This window comes from Dipodomys spectabilis, unplaced genomic scaffold (assembly GCF_019054845.1).
Source record: "Dipodomys spectabilis isolate Male_0828 unplaced genomic scaffold, ASM1905484v1 ptg000051l, whole genome shotgun sequence".
In the NCBI taxonomy this organism is placed as follows: domain Eukaryota; kingdom Metazoa; phylum Chordata; class Mammalia; order Rodentia; family Heteromyidae; genus Dipodomys; species Dipodomys spectabilis.
This window is the reverse complement of record NW_024870728.1, coordinates 11,925,407-11,942,931: the sequence shown is the minus strand read 5'-3', so window position 1 is coordinate 11,942,931 and position 17,525 is coordinate 11,925,407. Positions and strand designations below refer to the sequence as shown.

Genomic DNA, 17,525 nt, shown 5'->3' with positions numbered 1-17,525 from the left:
CATGACTGGACCCAAAAAAAAAAAAAAAAAATTTTGTCATTTATATTTGAATATTGTGTTTTGTGTACACTACTGTATCATAACTGAAACTATTTTTCTGGAAGTTGATAAAAAAACTTCAATTGACATGATTATCTGAATTATTCATGTCATGTAGAGTACCCACTGAGCTAAGTCACACCACATGGTCCTGGGCTTGAACAATTTGGGGACAGAGGAGATAGTAGAGGAGGACTCCCCAATTCTCCTTTCTTCCCCATGACACTTAAAACTAGTGTGACGTGGCCAGGTGCCAGTGGCTCACACCTGTAATTCTAACTACTCTGGAGGCTGAGATCTGAGGATCACAGTTCAGAGCCAGCCTGGACAGGAACCTCTGTGAGATTCTTATCTCCAATTAACCACAAGAAAACTGGAAGTGATGCTGTGACTCAAGTGGTAGAGCACTAGCCTTGAGCTGAAGAGCTCAGGGGCAGTGCCCAGGCCCAGAGTTCAAGTCCCATGACTAACAAAAAACAAACAAACAAAAAAAAAACCACAAAAAAAAAACAGTGTGATGTGGACAACACTAAGAATCAGAGGTTTGAGTTCTCTACCTCTTATTAGTCATTATCTAACCTCTTTGAGTTTCAGTTTTCACATCTATCTGATGGAAACAAGTACCTCATTTCTTGTATCAATCAAATACCTGAAGTGATGCTGTGGCTCAAGAGGTAGAGCGCTCACCTTGAGTTGAAGAGCGCAGGGACAGCGCCCAGGCCCAGAGTTCAAGCCCCACGACTGACCAAAAAAAAAAAAAAAATCAAATACCTACCAGAGGAATGACAGTATAACTGTTCAGATAACTATTACTATGGCACTCAGCGCTATTAATAAATATTGGCAGGGGACCAGGGGATAGAAACAGAGTTTAGAATGGGGCCCTGGAATGCTCTAACCAGCTCTGGTGGCCCCTGAGGTTGTGAAGACCCTAGAGGCCAAGCCTCCCTCGAGCTCTCCTGTGACCTGGGGAACATGTGTTTACTCTTTTCTGCCAGGTGTGGAGCCCCTTGGGACCCACGTGCCTCTCTCTGGCATGTGAGCCAGGAGTCTTGGTGTGTGGGTAACTTATGCCAGCCTAGCCTAGCCCAGCATTCATGAGTCTAGGCCTTGGGGCCAACAGGCCTGGTTCTTCCAGGAGCTCCTTCTAGGGATCTCCTCAGGCTCACTGGATCTTGGTTAAGCCAGTGGGAAAGGGGTGCTCAGTCCTGCTTCTACAATTGGCCTACATTGTGAATAGGAGCAAGAAAAGGTTACATCTTGGGGCTTTAGGGCCTAAGAATGACATGTACCATGAGTGTGCTATTTTGGGAGCTAATGGCCATACTACAGGGAGTAGTGAAGTTATCCTGAGATGTGTAGCATACCTGGACTCTGTTAGTGTTCATTGCAGGAACTTCAGACATTTTTTGGTCACCTGTCATGTAGGAATAAAGACATTCCTCAGAGTCTTTAAGAAATTGGTTGTAGGATTCCCCCCACTGGCTATTAAAATCTGAAGATGCTCAAAAACCTTACTCAAAACAGTGTAGTGTTTCCATACGCACATCCTCCTGTATACTTTAAATCATCTCTATATTACTTATACTGAATACAATGTAAGTTCGTGTTGCATGTGTCTTGTTTAGGAATAATGACAACAAAACAGCCTGTATATGTTCCACACAGGTGCAATTATTTCTTTCTTCTTTCTTTCTTTCTTTTCTTTTCCCTCCCTCCCTCCCTCTCTCCCTCCTTTCCTTTCTTTCTTTCTCTCTCTCTCTCTCTCTCTCCCTTCCTTCCTTTCTTTCTTTTCTTTCTCTTTCTGTCGTGGAGCTTGAACTCTGGGCCTGGTTGCTGTCTGTGAGCTCTTCAGCTCAAGGCGAGCACTCTATTACTTGAGCCACAGCGCCACTTCTAGTTTTCTGGTGGTTAATTGAAGAGAAGGCTCTCACAAACTTTCCTGCCTAGGCTGGCTTTGAACCATGATCCTCAGATCTCAGCCTCCTGAGTAGCTAGGATTACAGGCATGAGTCATCAACGCCCAGCTAGTTTTTCTAATAATTTTGATGCATGATTGGTTTTATCCATGAATACAGAACCTATGATTACCGAAAGCCAACTTTCTATGAAGAAGCAGTTGAAACTATCAGGTACAATCAAGTTGATGCATGTGCTTTGTAAGATGGAAAGCACAGAATAGACACAAGGAGGTGGCCCTGAGTCTGGCCCTTAGGTGCATACCACAGACTAGTGCATTGCACAGATGTGTGCACAGGAAGAACCCTAAAAGTAGAAAACCAAAGGGGAAAGGAGGGGGAAGAATTGGGAGAGTGATCATTATGGAAAGAAGCTAGTCATCCTCCCAGAGGTTACCACTGAAGCCTGGGACCCTTCCGTACTTCCCCTGTTCATTGTCCCATGTAGCTTCCCCATACCTCTTCCTGTTGCAGAATGAAAAAGGACAGTGCTGCCTGGAGCTTCCCTGACAACTCCTGCTGTGTTGCTAAGCAACCTGATATCCTTTTCCAAAAAGAGGAATCCAGTGTTCAGGGGCCCTGGCCTTCTAGCATCCATTAGCTACTTCCTCCTCCTCTTCCAACCTCAAGGAAGGACAGAAATACAAGAGAAAGCTAGTCTGACTCATGCAGGCAGGACTGTGATGAAGAAATGAGGGAGTCAACAATAGAGAAAATGGTATGAGCCTGCAGGGCAGATCTCTGCTTCTGCATTGATTAATACTGAGGCCAGGACATTCATGGCTCGCCCTCTGTGCTGGTCTGCTTAGGCACATGCTCTGTTACCCTAGCAAAATGAAATCAGCATCACCATTTTACAATGAGGTCACCAAGGCTCATAGAAAGTAAGTAGATTCTCAGACCCACAGGGAACAAGCTGAATGAGGTCTGAAGCCACATCCATCTGCCTTCCTTCTACTCTACCTTACCACTGGAGATAAGTGCAAGAATGATGGTGCACTGCGCGACTTCTGAAATGCATTTCTCACTTTCTTACGGGTCTGGAATCCGTGGTGAGTGCTGGAATTGGGACATACCCTGGAGTTGGGGTTAGGGTTTAGGCATTTTGACTTGTCACTTCCTGAGCACTCTGTGTCTGTGAATGTGATGTTGGTCCATAGGAAGGGAATAAAACCTGAAGTGTGAGGGCTTGAACTACATCTTTACCACTTGGGTGCTCTGTATATCAAGTGGGTTGTTTAAAATTTTCTGCCTTGAGTTTCCTCATCTATAGAATGGGACTAACCTAGGACAATTCCAAAGGGTACTACTGACTGCATGAACATAGGCTTTCTGCACAGTGTCTGCACATAAATATTCAGTAAGTGTTAACCTTTCTTGTTCTTATTTCTGTCTTAAAAATTCATATCCTCAGTGGTTAAGAACTCACTGCCTCTGAATCAGACTGCGTTCAAATCCTGCTCTGTCCTTCTTCTCTGTGTAGCTTTAGGAAAATTTTCCTTTCTGTGTCTCATTTTTCTCATCTATAAAATAGAGGAATCTGGGTGCTGGTAGCTCATGCCTATAATCCTAGCTACTCATTAGGCTGAGCTAGGAGGATCACGGTTCAAAGCCAGCCCTGGCTGGAAAATCTGTGAGACTCTTCAATAATCACTAAAAAGCTGGAAGTGGAGCTGTGTCTCAGGTGGTAGAGCACAGGTCCTTAGCAAAAGAGCTCAGGAACAGCACCAAGGCTGTGAGTTCAAGCCCCAAGTCTGGCAAAACAACAACAACAAAAATAAGCAAACACAAGTTGGTTATTCATTATGGTAACGTTAGTTGCTATATGAAGAAAGCCTCTTTCCTCCAAATTTCATGTAACAATAACCATGGAAGGAAACATTGCTATTATATACACCTACAGGTGAAAACTGTTTCAGGATGGTATAGACATATCTTTCAAGTCATGTAGCTTTTACCTAGCTGAGATAGTTCTAAATTCTGACCATTTTCTTAGCCTACAAAATAATTGGGGCTGCTCTAAGGATAGGAGTCAATGGTGTGGCTCCAACAGGAGTCAAAAGACTGCTTCTCAGCCAGGCTCCTACGGCTCACACCTGTAATCCTAGCTTCGCAGGAGGCTGAGATTTGAGGCTTGTGGTTTGTGAGACTCTGATCACCAATAAACTTCTCTGAAAAAGTTGAAATTTGAGGCTCGAGGTGCATGAGATCCTTATCTCCAATAAATTACTCAGAAAAGCTGCAACTGGTGCTATGGCCCAAATGGTAGAGCACAAAGTGGCTCAAGGACCCTGTCCAAGCCCTGAGTTCAAGCCCCAGCACCACCACACCACCAACAAAAAAGGCTGCTTCTCAGTGAGGTTCACCATGCAGGCCCAGAACAAGGTCTGAACCAGCATGGAAAAGAAGCATAGCCACTAAGTTCCTTCCTAGGGACCTGGAGGGCATCTGATTAGGATTGGAGCAAGAAAAAGCAGGCCATTGCTTTGTTTTTGACTATTCATTTGTATAATAATAGAACACATTGGTAGATATGCCAACGTACTTTCATGGTCCTTAATCTTTATGGCAATGCTATGAGGTAGGTTCTGCTATTATCATTGCCATTTTACTATGACTTGCTTGTGGTCACAGAGCTTGTGACAGAGCCAGCAATCACTACAAGTGCAATCACCATGTCCTGGCTTTAAATACCATACTATGCTCCCTTGTGATTACAACTATGGTGTATGCAAGGAAAGAAGGAGATGCCAAGCAGGTACCAGCTGGAGAAGATTCCCAGTACTATAAAAAGTTCACTGGTAGCTCACATCTGTAATCCTAGCTACTCAGGAGGTAGAGATCTGAGGATAGAAGTTCAAAACCAATCTAGGTAGGAAAGTCCATAAGATTCTTATCTACAATTAACCACCAAAAAGCTGGAAGTAGGGTTATGGTTTGAGTAGTAGAGTACCAGTCTTGAGCAAAACAGCTCAGAGACAGAACCCAGGCCCTGAGTTCAAGCTTCAGGACTAACATACACACAAAGGAAGAACAATGTGGAGCCACTCATTTTTAGGATTGTGTGAGACACAACCCTAGCACAGAGGAGTGTCACAGAGAGGTCCTGCTGACCAAACTTCCATGGGACAGCCCATTCAAGTCAAGATTCAGCCAGACCCCACCGTCATCCCCAACACAGCCATCTGCTCTAAGCTCCTAGGACCATGGGAAGGAAAGTGAAGGCTGGCAGAAGATATAATAAAATAGTTCCTGATTCATTACTGATAAGGAACAAACAGGGACACTTACAAGCCCAAACAGGGACACTTACAAGACAGGCTGTCAATATGCCCGTTATAGCAAATATGCTATGCTGGGACAGTTAGACAGCTCACACCTGCAGTGAGAAGGTAGAAGTCACATTTCTATGACAAAGCTGTCTGGGAAGGCTCACCATGAGAGGAACAGGGGGATACTGAAAACTTGAGCTCTGGGGTCATGGGATCAGAGCAGTCACTAACTTTTCACAGCCTCAGTTTCTCAGCTGAGACTCAGACTCACTTGGTCAGATCTGGTCAGGTCAAAGGAGACACCACCTCTAAAGCATTTGCATTGGGCAGCCTGGCCCAGAATCAGGCTGATGAATGGCCAGGCATATTTGTGTTAACAGGTGTTCACAAATTATATGTAGCTCAAACAACAGATGAAAGTGGCTTCTGATATATTTTAAAGACACGTGGAAGATTGGATATGGTGGCTTATACCTATAATCTACTCAGCAAGTTGGCAGGCAGAGATAAAAGGATCTTGGTTTAAGGCTGGCCTAGGTAAAAGTATTAGGCCCTATCTTAAGTAGCAAATCAAAACAAAACAAAACAAAAACCCAAACAAAGCTTCGAGTTCCATCTCCAGTACCACCAACACTACCATCAATACTTAAACAAACAACACCCTACACACATATAAGAAAAGATGAAAACAAGGAGAACCGTCACATCACAGCTGCCCAATGGTCACACGGGCTACCACATGAGAGAATGTTTGGTCGGCTTACCTACCACAGGTAAAGGGTACTATGGCTTCTCTCTAGCCATGCGGGCTTCATCTGTGTGGACACAGATGTCCTCACGTGACATGCCATTGGGGCTTCAGGTTCCATCCACAAGTGCTGATGGGGGAGAGCTGAGGCACACAAAGCACACGTTACTGGAGGAGACATGGGTGGGTGTACCTGCACAGGACTCCTAAAACCAAGATGACCCATGGGTGGGTGTGTCTGCACAGGACTCCTAAAATCAGGATTACTTAAGGTGGCTTGGGACGATGAAGTCACCCAGAGGAATGGGAAATGGTTTGGTAAAGGAAACAGATGACATAGTTCCTAGAACAAGCCCCCAAACCTTGGCCAAGTCATTTCACAGCATGGATCTTGGTGTATTTACCCTCCAGGTAGATGAAGTCATACTGGACATGTTGTCCAACCTAACTTGGTTTTTTGCCAGTCCTGAGGCTTGAACTCAGGGCTTGAGTGATGTCTCTGAGCTTTTTTTTATTTTGTTTTGGTTTAAGGCTAGTGTTCTACCACTTGAGCTACAGCTCCACTTTGTTTTTTGTTTGTTGTTTTTGTAGTTAATTTGAGAGACGAGTCTCACGGACTTTCTTGCCTAGGCTGGCTTCAAACCGTGATGATTCTCAGATCTCAAGCATCCTGAGTAGCTAGGATTACAGGTGCTCAGCTCCAACCTAACATTGGAGGGATCAACAAAACAATGGATGTGAAAGCATTCTGTAAACTCTGTACTACAAGCTAATGGCAAAGGAAGGATTGGAGAATGGACCGTATATTTTTATCAGTAACATGAATTGGGTGATGATAGAGGAAGGCTCAGAACTTGAGGGACTATTAGCACCTAGATTGGAAGAATCAATGATAGACCAACACTTTGGAGGGCCAAGCATTAAGGACAGATCTGGATTTTCAGGAAGCTAGGTGTGGGAAAGAGACTCTTCTTGGGACTAAGGATGTAGCACAGTGGTAGAGTGCTGGCTACCACCTACCAGTCCTGCGCTCTACTCCCAGCATTGCAAGAGTGTATCTTTTTCAGGGATTAGGCTCAGCAGTCACACTGGGGATATGGTAACCTCAAGTTTGGACACATTACAACAGTAGGGGAATTACCAGAGCTGAGGTGGTTGAGATGCTGCGGCTGGACTTGATCTTACAGAATTACCCTGGACAGATATTTTCCAACTCTTATTGGTTCTGGAACAGAGACCAAGAAAAGCCCTGAGGATCCAGAGAACAGAGATCACAAATCTTTGCTCTAGCCTCATTAGTTGAATGAGATGAGAATGGAATCCCAGAAAAAGATGGGATTCTCTGAAGGTCATGCAGCAAGGTAGTTGTCACGCTGTGACTGGGACTCAAGTTTTCTGGTTCCCAGTCCTATGATTTAGCCTCCCAAACTAGCTATGTGTCAAGGAAAGAATGGGCAAGGGAGGGAGCCGGTCTGTGAACTTTTAGGATGAGTTTACCTAAGTGAGAAGACCTCTTTTTTTGGGGGGAGGGGATCCAGTCATGGGGCCTGAACTCTGGGCCTGGGCGCTGTCCCTCAGCTCTTCAGCTCAAGGCTAGCGCTCTACCACTTGAGCCACAGCGTCACTTCTGGCTTTTTTTCTTTTTGCTTATGTGGTGCTGAGGAATTGAACCCAGGGCCTCAGGCATGCAAGGCAAGCCTCTACCACTGAGCCACCTTCCCAGCCCGCGAGAAGACCTCTTAATGGAATAACTCCTCCAGCTGCTCACCAACTCACTCACCTTGAGACCTTAGAGATGTTACCTCATCCCTTTCCGCTGCTGTCAAACCCTCTAGTTTGACTGAAAACTCTCCTGATTTGGCAGATCAAGGTCACATCAGTCTGTAGCTTCCAAGCACCTGTTCCAGTGCTGCCCGATCACCTCCAGATGCTGTCCCTCCAGATGGCTCTGAATAAATGAGGACAGCTCCTCGTGCCCTGTCCCCAGTCCATTTCTAAGACAATTGTCTCAAATTGTTCATGTCTCAGAGTCCTTCCTCATCCCTCTGGGTCTATTACTCTGTCTCTTGTTTGTCTCCTGATGATTTTATCTGACCTTGTGTCCAATGCTTCTGGGGCAAAATTATTCCTCCCTCCTGGGTGTCACCATTGTGTCAATGCACCTTCAGATCATGACTTTTCTTTTGTCAGTTGTGGAACTTGAACTCAGAACCGGGGCACTGTCCTTGAGTTCTTTTGCACAAGGCTAGCACTCTACCACTTTGTGTCACAGCGCCACTTCCGGTTTTCTGGTGGTTAATTGGACATAAGAGTCTCACAGACTTTTCTGTCCAGGCTAGCTTTGAAGCATAATCCTCAGATCTCAGCCTCCTGAGTAGCTAGGATCACAGGCGTGAGCCGTTAGAGCCTGGCCAAACCATGACTTTTCTACATTCCTGCATTGCCTGACACCTCTACTTTCCTCTCGTGCTCTGGCTACAAGAGCCTTGCCAAGACTCTACTCTGGCCTCTGGTGGTTTCATTTAAAGGTCTGATAACAGGGCCTCTCACCTCTTTTGCTAGGAAATTTTATCTCATTACATTCAGTCTGTAATTCTTAGCAGCCCAAATCTTCCTAGATCTTGGCTGTCTCCTCCAATCTGCTCCTTCCCTGCAAACAGGGCTATAAAGAGGTCTTGCGTCCATCTATGCAGTCACTGAGCCATCAGCAAGCCAGATGCCACCTCTCTTAAGTACTTTATGGACCACCTAAGCCCATTCTCCATCCCATGAGGACACAAGGACATGTTAATGCAATAATGTTAGGTGATGAAGGTACAGTATCATTAGACTCTGTGTGTGTGTGTGTGTGTGTGTGTGTGTGTGTGTGTGTGTGTGTGTCAGTACTAGGGCTTGAACTTGGGGCCCAATCATTGTGTCTTAGCTTTCTTGCTCAAGGCTAGTGCTCTACCACTTGAGCCACAGATCTATTTTTTTTTTGGTAGCTGATTGGAGATAAAAATTTGTCTCACAAACTTCACTGCCAGGCTGGCTTTAAATGTAATACTCAGATCTCAGCCTCCTGAGTAGCTTGGATTACAGGCGTGAGCGATTGATGCCATGTTTAGATTTTTTTTAAGTACAGAGGACAAGAAGGATATATGACAGTTGTCAACAGTGTCCTCTGTGGAACTGCAGGTCATTTTTTTCTCTTATGCCTCATTACATTCTTCATCTAAACTATATTTAATAGAATCTTTATGTGTTTATTTTTCGGTCTTTGTTGTTTTTGAGTCAAGCTCTTGCTATGTAGCTATGTAGCCCAGGATAGCCTCAAATTGCCTCGGTTTCCCCAGTGCTGGAAGTACAGGTGTGTACCACAATACCCAACTGGATTTTCTACACTAAGTATGTTATTTGGAGAAACAGAACCAAGTGAAAGATAAAATAAACATGAATAAAGGCTCTTTTCCCTAGATTTAAAACTGGGTATTTATGCGTTCTCTTGGAAAAGGGCACGTAGGCCTACCCCACACACAGAGGTGTCTAGTTTTCCTCTTCTTGCCCAAAGGACAGGAAATCTCAGCCATGCACAGGCGCAGGGCATCCTCCCGCCCATTAGAGGGAGCCTTTGGTCCAGAAGTATTTCAGGGTAAAAAAGAAAAAGAAAACCCCAAACCCAGGCAAAATAAAACATAACAAAGGAGAGCCAGGGACTTCCTTTGGGTTGTAGCTTGAGTGCCTCGCAGGATTGTTTTGGTCCAAGGGAAGGTCTATACGGGTGCTTTCCAGTTAGGTTTGGGGGCAGGCACAATTTTGACAGCATCAGGAAACAATATTCAGAAAGCCCTCTAGGTAGTGAAAAGGCCGGGTCAGAGTGACCCACTCCACCCACGTCCCACACTTTCCAAAGCCGGATGGGGTGAAGGTCCACAGGGTTCCTTTATCCCTCCTCTCGGAAATCTAACCCAAGTCTGGGGACACCTAGTTCTCCTCCTTCGTCTTGCGCGACCCATGAGGTTCCACCACGCGGCGCCCCGAGTCTCCGTGGCTCCGGTGTAGCCCTGACTTACGCGCTTCCGACCAGAAGAGGGCGCGCTCCACCCGCGAGGAGGCGAGTGCAGCCGCGCGCGCTGGCCCGAGCCGCGGGCGCAGAAGCCCGGTCTCCTCTGAAGTTGGGACGGAAGATCCAGAGACAAGATAGCTGTGGCTCTCGTGGGGCAGAGGCTCATGGTGAGAGGGAGAGGTCGGAAGAAGAAGGGAGAATGGCTGGGAAAGAGGTGGAAAGCAGGGAAAGATCTGAAGGTGCGGAAACGTGGAAAGGGAGTTGCTGATGGAAGGTGGAGATGGGGCACAGATGACAGGTGGATGGAGGTGGGGTGAGACGAGGGGAGTAGGATGAGCTAAGATCAAAGGAGATGAGGCGCTCGTCGAGATGGGGCAGGGGGTGCGCGGACGCTTCCTTCCCCCACAAAGCCCACCCTCCAGGGGGCTTCTCACACCAGCCCAGCGGCGCCCCGTCGGGATTGCACCCCTCCCCTTCTCTGGATCTTTCCCTGCGCTTGGCTGACCTTCCACCTGGCCCCCTGAAAAGGTTCCTGGTGCGGCAATGAACAGAGAGGAGGCAGCGGGGCGCTAGGGAGCTTTAATGGGGCTGGGAGGACGGAGAGGAAGGAGAGGCGAGAGTCTGTTCGTGTCCTAGAGAGAAAAATATATTAGAGGTCTCCAGACGTTGGGATTTGGGGCAGATCCGTGTTTGGGAGTGGGAGAGGAAGACCTGGAATCAGGAAAAGAGGGGTCACCATGGAGGGAGTTTCTAGGAGGGGCAGGCGAAGGAAAGAAAAAGAGGACTGGGAACGCCCTTCCAGGGTGTGGAGACCTAGAAGAGAAAAATTAAAGAGGGTCACACGCGTGTGCGTGTGCGTGTGTGTGAGGGGGTCAGAGTTGAGGTAGGGGCAAACCTACTATTTAATGGAAGACCCCAGAGGTTTTTGGTCCCGTCTCTCTGGGGCCGTGGAGTGAAATCTGGGCTGAAATTACGTCGGGGGAGGTGGGAGGAGAGTGGAGGAAGCTCCGGCTGCCTCCCCGGGATGTGCACGGGTTTGCACACGGCTCTGGGTGTGTGGGTGTGCGCGCGATTCCCCCAGCCACCGCCCCGTCTAGTGGTAATGACCCCCCAAGTGTGAGGCTGCGGCCACAGCGCCGAAGGGCCCGGGCGGGGGCTGCAAGCCGGGGCTGGGGTAGAGGGCGGCGGTGGCGGCGGCGGCGGCAGTGGCCGCGGGATTGGGGCCCGGCCAGTAGGAGAATCCCGTGGGCGCGACGCCGGCCGAGGCGGCCATGAGGTTGAGTTTGGAGAGGCCGGGGAAGGGCAGGGGGGCGAGGCCGGCGGGCAGCTTGTAGAGCGCGCCGTCCTGGGCGGCGGCGGCGGCTGCAGCCGCGGCCGCGGCGGCGTGGGCGTGCGCGGGCGGCGGCTGGCAGGCCTGGGCCAGGCCCTGGAAGTCGAAGCGGTAGGCGTAGCGCTTGCCGTGCACCTTGCTCATGATGTTCTTGTCGTAGTAGTAGCGCAGCGCGCGGCTCAGCTTGTCGTAGTTCATGTTGGGCTTGCTCTTGCGCTCGCCCCAGCGCCGCGCCACCTCGTCCGGGTCGGTGAGCTTGAACTCGCCGTGGCCTCCCTCCCACGCGATGCAGCCGGCGTTCGCGCGGTCTGCCAGCAGCTCCAGCAGAAACTGCCACAGCTGGATCTGCCCGCTGCCTGTGGGGGGGGGGGGGGGGGGGGGGAAGGGGCGGTCAGCCGCGCGCGCCCGGAAGAAAGCGGTGATTTGGGAAAACAAAAACCAACCCGACCCGGCGGGACCCGACCGCGGGGAGGGCGAGGGCGCGGCCAGAGGTTCCGCAGCTGGAGCGGCCGCAGGGGCGGGGTGGATCGGCCGAACGGTTCCCAGGCCGCCGGGAGCTTTTTGCACAATAGAAACTCAACTCCCTCTTAGGAGAACCTAGGCCCCGGGACGTGTTGTTGTCTCCTGTGTGGGGAGGCTGCAGCCCCTTTCTCCCAGGTCTGCATCCAGGGCAGAGCATTGCATAACCGCACACGGCAGTCTCTTGCAGGTTGGTCTGCAGGGCGGGGAGGAAGAGCCCTGTCTGGACCACCAGTGACCCAGAAAGGAAGAGACAAGTGAACAAGACGACATATGCCCCTCCGCACTACTGTAACCAGGTCCAGGCTGGCATCCAAAGGCTTAAACAGGCCTAAACAAGACTAAGCCGGCCTGAGGTGAGGACTGAGGCCTTGTATATCAAACTCTGGAAGGTTCCCTTTTCCAGTGCCTTCGTGTGGGCCGATCCCTAGGTTCACCCAGGTTCAGCTTCTCAAGAGGCGGGATTTCCTGCAGGGAACCGTGCCCTAATCCCCTGGGGATGTCGGACAGCTCTGAGAAGGGGGGTTCAGACTGGAAAGGGGGTCTGCTTATTAGTTTCTGGTTTTGGCTAGTTTCCCTCCAAATTTCGGTGGCTAGGAGGTGGCATGCCTTTCCCTAGGTATGAAGATAGTGAGGATGTTGGCCCCAGAATTCCATTCTCCGGTGTGCAGCCACAAGCAATGAAAAATCGTGATGCAATTATCTCCTTTTTAGAACAAAACGGAATTTTCTCCAATCTGTATGATTACTGCCTCAAAATCCAGTCCGGGGAGCTCCTTCTGGAGTCAACCTTTCCTCAGAACTCAGAAACTGTCTTCCCTACAATTTCAATCCTGGTTTCTTTAAGCCAGCCCAGTGTGAGCACCAGGTCACCAGCAGGAGGATCAGGAAGACAAGATGGTTTGGGTTAAAGACCTGTACCCCATGCTGTTTGGGTGGGAGTGGCAGAGGTTTTCGAAGCTCCATTGAGCATCATGTTCTCTTTTTGTATAGAACAAGCAGTTACCAACAGTGTGTGTGTGTGTTGTGGTTTCTGTACCCTTGTAAGATTTAGAGTATCAACCGGACTGGGAACTGTGGATGAGTTGCCTGAGAGAGCCAACAGCCAACAGAGCAATCAGTTGACCTGCTCAGCACAGCAGCAAACCTGACAATCAGTCATCATTTCCCTGAGACTTGGTGGGCAGGGATGCTGGGCACCATCAGGCTCAGGCAGGTGAAGCTGGCAGTCGGCATGACTGAGGAGAATTTCTCCCAGTCCTCTTGCCTGAGAATGCTGCAACCTTGTGCCCCAGCGGCCAGTTGCAAAAGGACATCAATTCCCCCCCATCCCCCCCAGCCCCTGGCTCCACAGCTCAGAAAACCCACACACCACCGCGGGCCAGTATCCTTTCCGTCTGCCCTTGCCAGCAAGCAGTCCCTGGTACACAGAAGATGCCAAAGACTAAATGAATGGCTCCCCCAGGCCTCTCCACAACCGAGCCATGCTTTCCGAGAACCTACGAGTACACATCGCTTCTACCCTCTGTCCAGTGGCGACGACACCCATCCTGCCCGGTGTTCTGACCTGCTCACCTTTCTGCACCGCTGGGCTCAGCGGCCCCCAGCTCGGGCTCTTCCCTTCCTTGAAGAGACCGTCTCCGACGGGATCTGTGGCAGCAGAAGAAAAGAGTCAGGCAGATCTCAGCGGAAGTTGAGGACTTGACCGAAAAAAGGCCCTGAGCCAAGTCTCTCGGGGGCTGCGGTGTTCTGGGGGCCCGGGCGGCACCCAGCTCCTCCTCCCGGAGCCGGGCCGAGGCGGCGCGCGCGGCGCAGAGCCCCTCCGCAGCGCCCAAGTCAGGAAACGCGTCCAGGAAAAAGGAAATCCGCTTTCGGAAGGGGCCGACTGGAGCCTTATAAAGCCCCGCGAGGAGCGCGCGCCAGTCGAACCTGAGCGAGCAGAGCCCCTCGAAGACAAGAAGAGGGCGCTTGGAGGACCCGGCCGACACGAACGCGCTCGGACGACCAAGGTGAGGAGCTGACCCGGCGCAGAGGCGATGCCCGGCGGACCACAGCGTGGCTGGGCACGGACAGATCTCTCCTGCACGCCGGGAGACCCTTCTGCTTCCACCAGGCTCTTTTGGGTCCCGGGGCCCTGCCCTCAGCGTCCGACTCTTCTTTCCTTCAGAGTCTCGAGACTCCACAGTGAACCCCCCCCCCCCAGCTTTCCGGACGCCTTTGATTCCCTACACGCCCTAAAATTACCATCTGCGCCTCCCCTCATCCCCGAATCGCACCCCCTTCCTTCGGATCCCCGAGCCCCCTTCCTTCCCCATGCCCTAGCCTAGACTTCCCGCCCCGGGCCCGGCAACCTCCAGCCCCGGGCTGGTCCCTGGTACCTGGCAGGTACATGTTGATCAGCAGGGGCTGGGAGGCGCCGCTCTGTCTCATCGCTGCCGGGGACTGGGCGGTGGGAGATGGGGGGGGACAATCGGGGGGGGGGCGCGTCAGGCTTTGCGCTTCGGGGCACCGATCTCCGCCCCAGGCTACCTCGGGTGACGGGGAGGAGAAGACGGCGCCGGGTCCAGCAGGGCCTGGCGGGAGGGGGCAGCCCGGGTGTGGCGGGGAGGGGGGGGACGACGAGGGATGGTGAGGGGGGGTGGTCCTGGAGCTTTGCTCACAGCTACAGGGCGACTTGGAACCCTCCGGTCCCCGCGCGGGCAGGGGCCGCAATTTCCGTTTTAATTAAAGTGCGGCCGCCTCGGCCCCCCGGACCCCGCCCCCGCCCCTCTTATCTTGCCATCGCAATAAAGTCTCCAGCGCGCCGTGCGACAGCCAAGCGCACCCGGCAGCCCCCCGCGCCCCGCCGCCCGGGAGACGGGGCGCGAGGGCGGGGGAGCGCCGCGCGCTCCGGTCGGGGCCAGGAGCGCATTTCTTTTCTGCCTCCCTGATTCTGCACACAGTGATGGGGCGGCGGGGTGGGTGGGTGGGGGAACCAGGCCCCACTTCGGACTCCGGAGACCACGGCCCCTTCCCCAGAGCTCTCCTTCCAACCCGCTCCCGCCCCTCTCCATCACTCACTCCTCCCTCCCCCCCCCCCCCACTCCCACCCGGTTCCCGTCTCCAGGCTGCGTTATCTGCATCTTCACTTTTAAATTTCCGCTTCCCTCCCTCTCTCCTGTCGCTGAGCTCCCGGCCCAGCAGCCGTCGCTCCTTTTATCTCGGCTTATCCTCCCCCCACCCCAGCCTTCTCCCTCCACGTCTCCCACTCTGCTCCTCCCTAGAGACCCGAGTCCCCAAGCTTTCAGCGGTTTCCTGTCTCCCTATGGCCCCCAAGCCGAAGGGCTCCAGGCATCACCCCTGGCTACTTGTAGATTGCTCCTTCTCTCCTTCCCCGCCCTCTTTCTAGGTCTTTCGGGTCTTCCAGGTTTTGTCATATTTTCCTCCTACTCTTGTAGTCCTTCCAGAGACACTGAGAGATGGATAGACTCCTGATTCCTTCATCTTCCCTACAGTGCTCTCTCTCTCTCTCATTGTCTTCCTAGTCTGCCCCCACCCCACCCCTAGCACTCTCATGCTGGTGGAGTTCCAGGGTTACGTACTGTACATGGCTTTTTCTAACTCATACAAAGAAGCAGAGGCGGCTCCCAGGTGGATGAGGGTCTCTGGGAACCTGTGGACTCTCTGGGTCTGCAGAAGCAAACTAAGGAAGGATGGTAGCTGAACACCTGTCCCTCTATAGACACTGGTGAGGCATCTGTGGTGTCCCTCTCACCTGTACCCAGGGCTGAGGGGCCTGAGAATGGGCAGATTTCTAGCAGAATCCTGATCCTGGGCTCTGCTATTTGAAGGAAGCTGCAAAGTCCTACTCCTGAGGTTCCACGGGCCCCAATCTACCTTCATTTGCCCTAACTTTGAGAGTCTGGTCTTTGCTGGTGAAGGGTGAGAAGGAGCCAGAAAGTACACTTTTGGGGGAAGCATATGGGAAGAGTCCCAGGACCTCTGAGGATCCTAGAGGGAAAAGCATGGAGGATTCAGGATCCCAACATGGAGTCCAGTGGGAGCAAAGATAGAAGTTAAGATTTTCCAGGGGATCAAACTCAGTACCACAGGAGAGAGCCTTGAGGTTGGGGACCAAGATTCCAATCCTTCTCCTGTGCTGCATTACTGCTTCTTTCCAATCACTAATGATTGAAAACAAGGAGATGGCACGGAGGTCCACTAACTCAATACTCTCAGCAGAAGGCTGAGACAGAAGATAGATGCTCTGGAGGAGGAGGATTCTACCCAGACACTACAGTTCTCTTCAGAGCAAAGGTCTATAGCTCAGGCTTTGTGCCCAGCCTGGTAGAGTACTCAAGTGCTGGAAAGGGTGGGTATTGGCCATAATCTCTGTGTGGAAAGGTGCTCCTCTCTACTTCCTTCATGTCATATTGCTGGGCACCAGTGGCCTGCCCAGAATGAAAAGGGGTGAAAACATTCTGATCTCTTTGACCTCCACATTCTAGCTGTCTATCAGTGATGGATATGGGGAGCAGACCTAACCCTTGGGTCCAGAAAAGCTGAAAAGATCCATGCTGGCAAAGGCTATGGCAAATATGATCATGCTCAACCCTCTCTTCATACAGAGGGAGGAACTGAGACCCAGAGATCAGTGCCCTGTTCAGCTCCTGAAACCATCTTGATTTTTCCCAGCAACCACAGGCCATCCTGGAAACAGGGGAGCTCAGTGAAGGAGAAATATCTGATTTCCCTTTGTCTGTTCTCTACTCGTGGAAGGAGGCAGCAGGGGGCAGGCTGCTAGCTCTGAAGCCACTTCAACTCCTATTCACCTGTTTTCTACTTGTATGACTTCTGGGATAGTCCCATGACATCTGTATTATACTTTATTTTCCCTGTCTGTAAAATGGAGCTCTAAATGCCTGTGTAGAGAATTGTACAGCTTACATACAATGATACTTGTGATGTGTTTATAACAGGTGATATACAATTAATTCTAGTTATTATTACCATCTTGCAAAGGGAATGACCAGCCAGGAGGTTTAGGCTCCTTTAGGGCTTACAGATGCTTGGGATTCTGCTAAAGCTGAAGCTTTTGGTAGCCACAGCTCAGCTCCGCCTTGACTTAGCCTGAATCTGGCATCAGGAATCCTGTACTCAAATCTTGTCACCAATTAAGTGGATGACATCACTCAGCCCCAGTTTCTTCATTAGTGAAATAAACAATGGAGGATAATCAGAGGATCAAACGCAACAGGGTCTATGGGCCCAGAAGTCCACCAAGTGTTAAGAAGAATTCATATCCTCTCTAGAGCTCTGTCCCTTATTCCCCTGACCTAACCCAAGACCCATGAGGGAATAGGGGAATGTAGGGCCCTACACTGACTGCTCCATTACTCTTCCATAACACCATAGATATATCAAGGACTTTTTTTTTGGGGGGGGGGTCGGATGTGGGGCTTGAACTCTGGGCCTGGACACTGTCCCTTAGCTCTTCAGCTCAAGATGAGCACTCTACCACTTCAGCCACAGCACCACTTCTGGTATTCTGGTGGTTAATTGGAGATCATAGTTTCATGGACTTTCCTGCTGGGGCTGGCTGCAATCTTCAGATCTCAGCCTCCAGAGTAGCTAG

The 17,525-nt window shown here is 50.8% G+C and overlaps 1 protein-coding gene across 1 annotated transcript; it reads right to left on the bottom strand.

Moving 5' to 3' along the window:
• Window positions 1–11,146: 11,146 nt before the first annotated feature.
• Fev (FEV transcription factor, ETS family member) lies at window positions 11,147–14,449 on the bottom strand. The gene is made up of 3 exons (XM_042679335.1): window positions 14,290–14,449; window positions 13,487–13,561; window positions 11,147–11,748 (listed from the first exon to the last, which is right to left on the bottom strand). The coding sequence occupies exons 1-3, from the start codon at window positions 14,339–14,341 to the stop codon at window positions 11,156–11,158; spliced, it is 720 nt and encodes a 239-aa protein (XP_042535269.1). The 5' UTR covers window positions 14,342–14,449; the 3' UTR covers window positions 11,147–11,155.
• Between the last annotated feature and the right edge of the window lie 3,076 nt (window positions 14,450–17,525).

Bases quoted from the DNA above. Each gene is read 5' to 3' on its own strand.
- Fev (XM_042679335.1), bottom strand. From the start codon at position 14,341: ATGAGACAGAGCGGCGCCTCCCAGCCCCTGCTGATCAACATGTACCTG. The intron at 13,562-14,289 runs GTACCAGGGACC...CTGCTGCCACAG, and splicing joins GATCAACATGTACCTGCCAG to ATCCCGTCGGAGACGGTCTC. The intron at 11,749-13,486 runs GTGAGCAGGTCA...CCCCCCCCACAG, and splicing joins GAGCCCAGCGGTGCAGAAAG to GCAGCGGGCAGATCCAGCTG.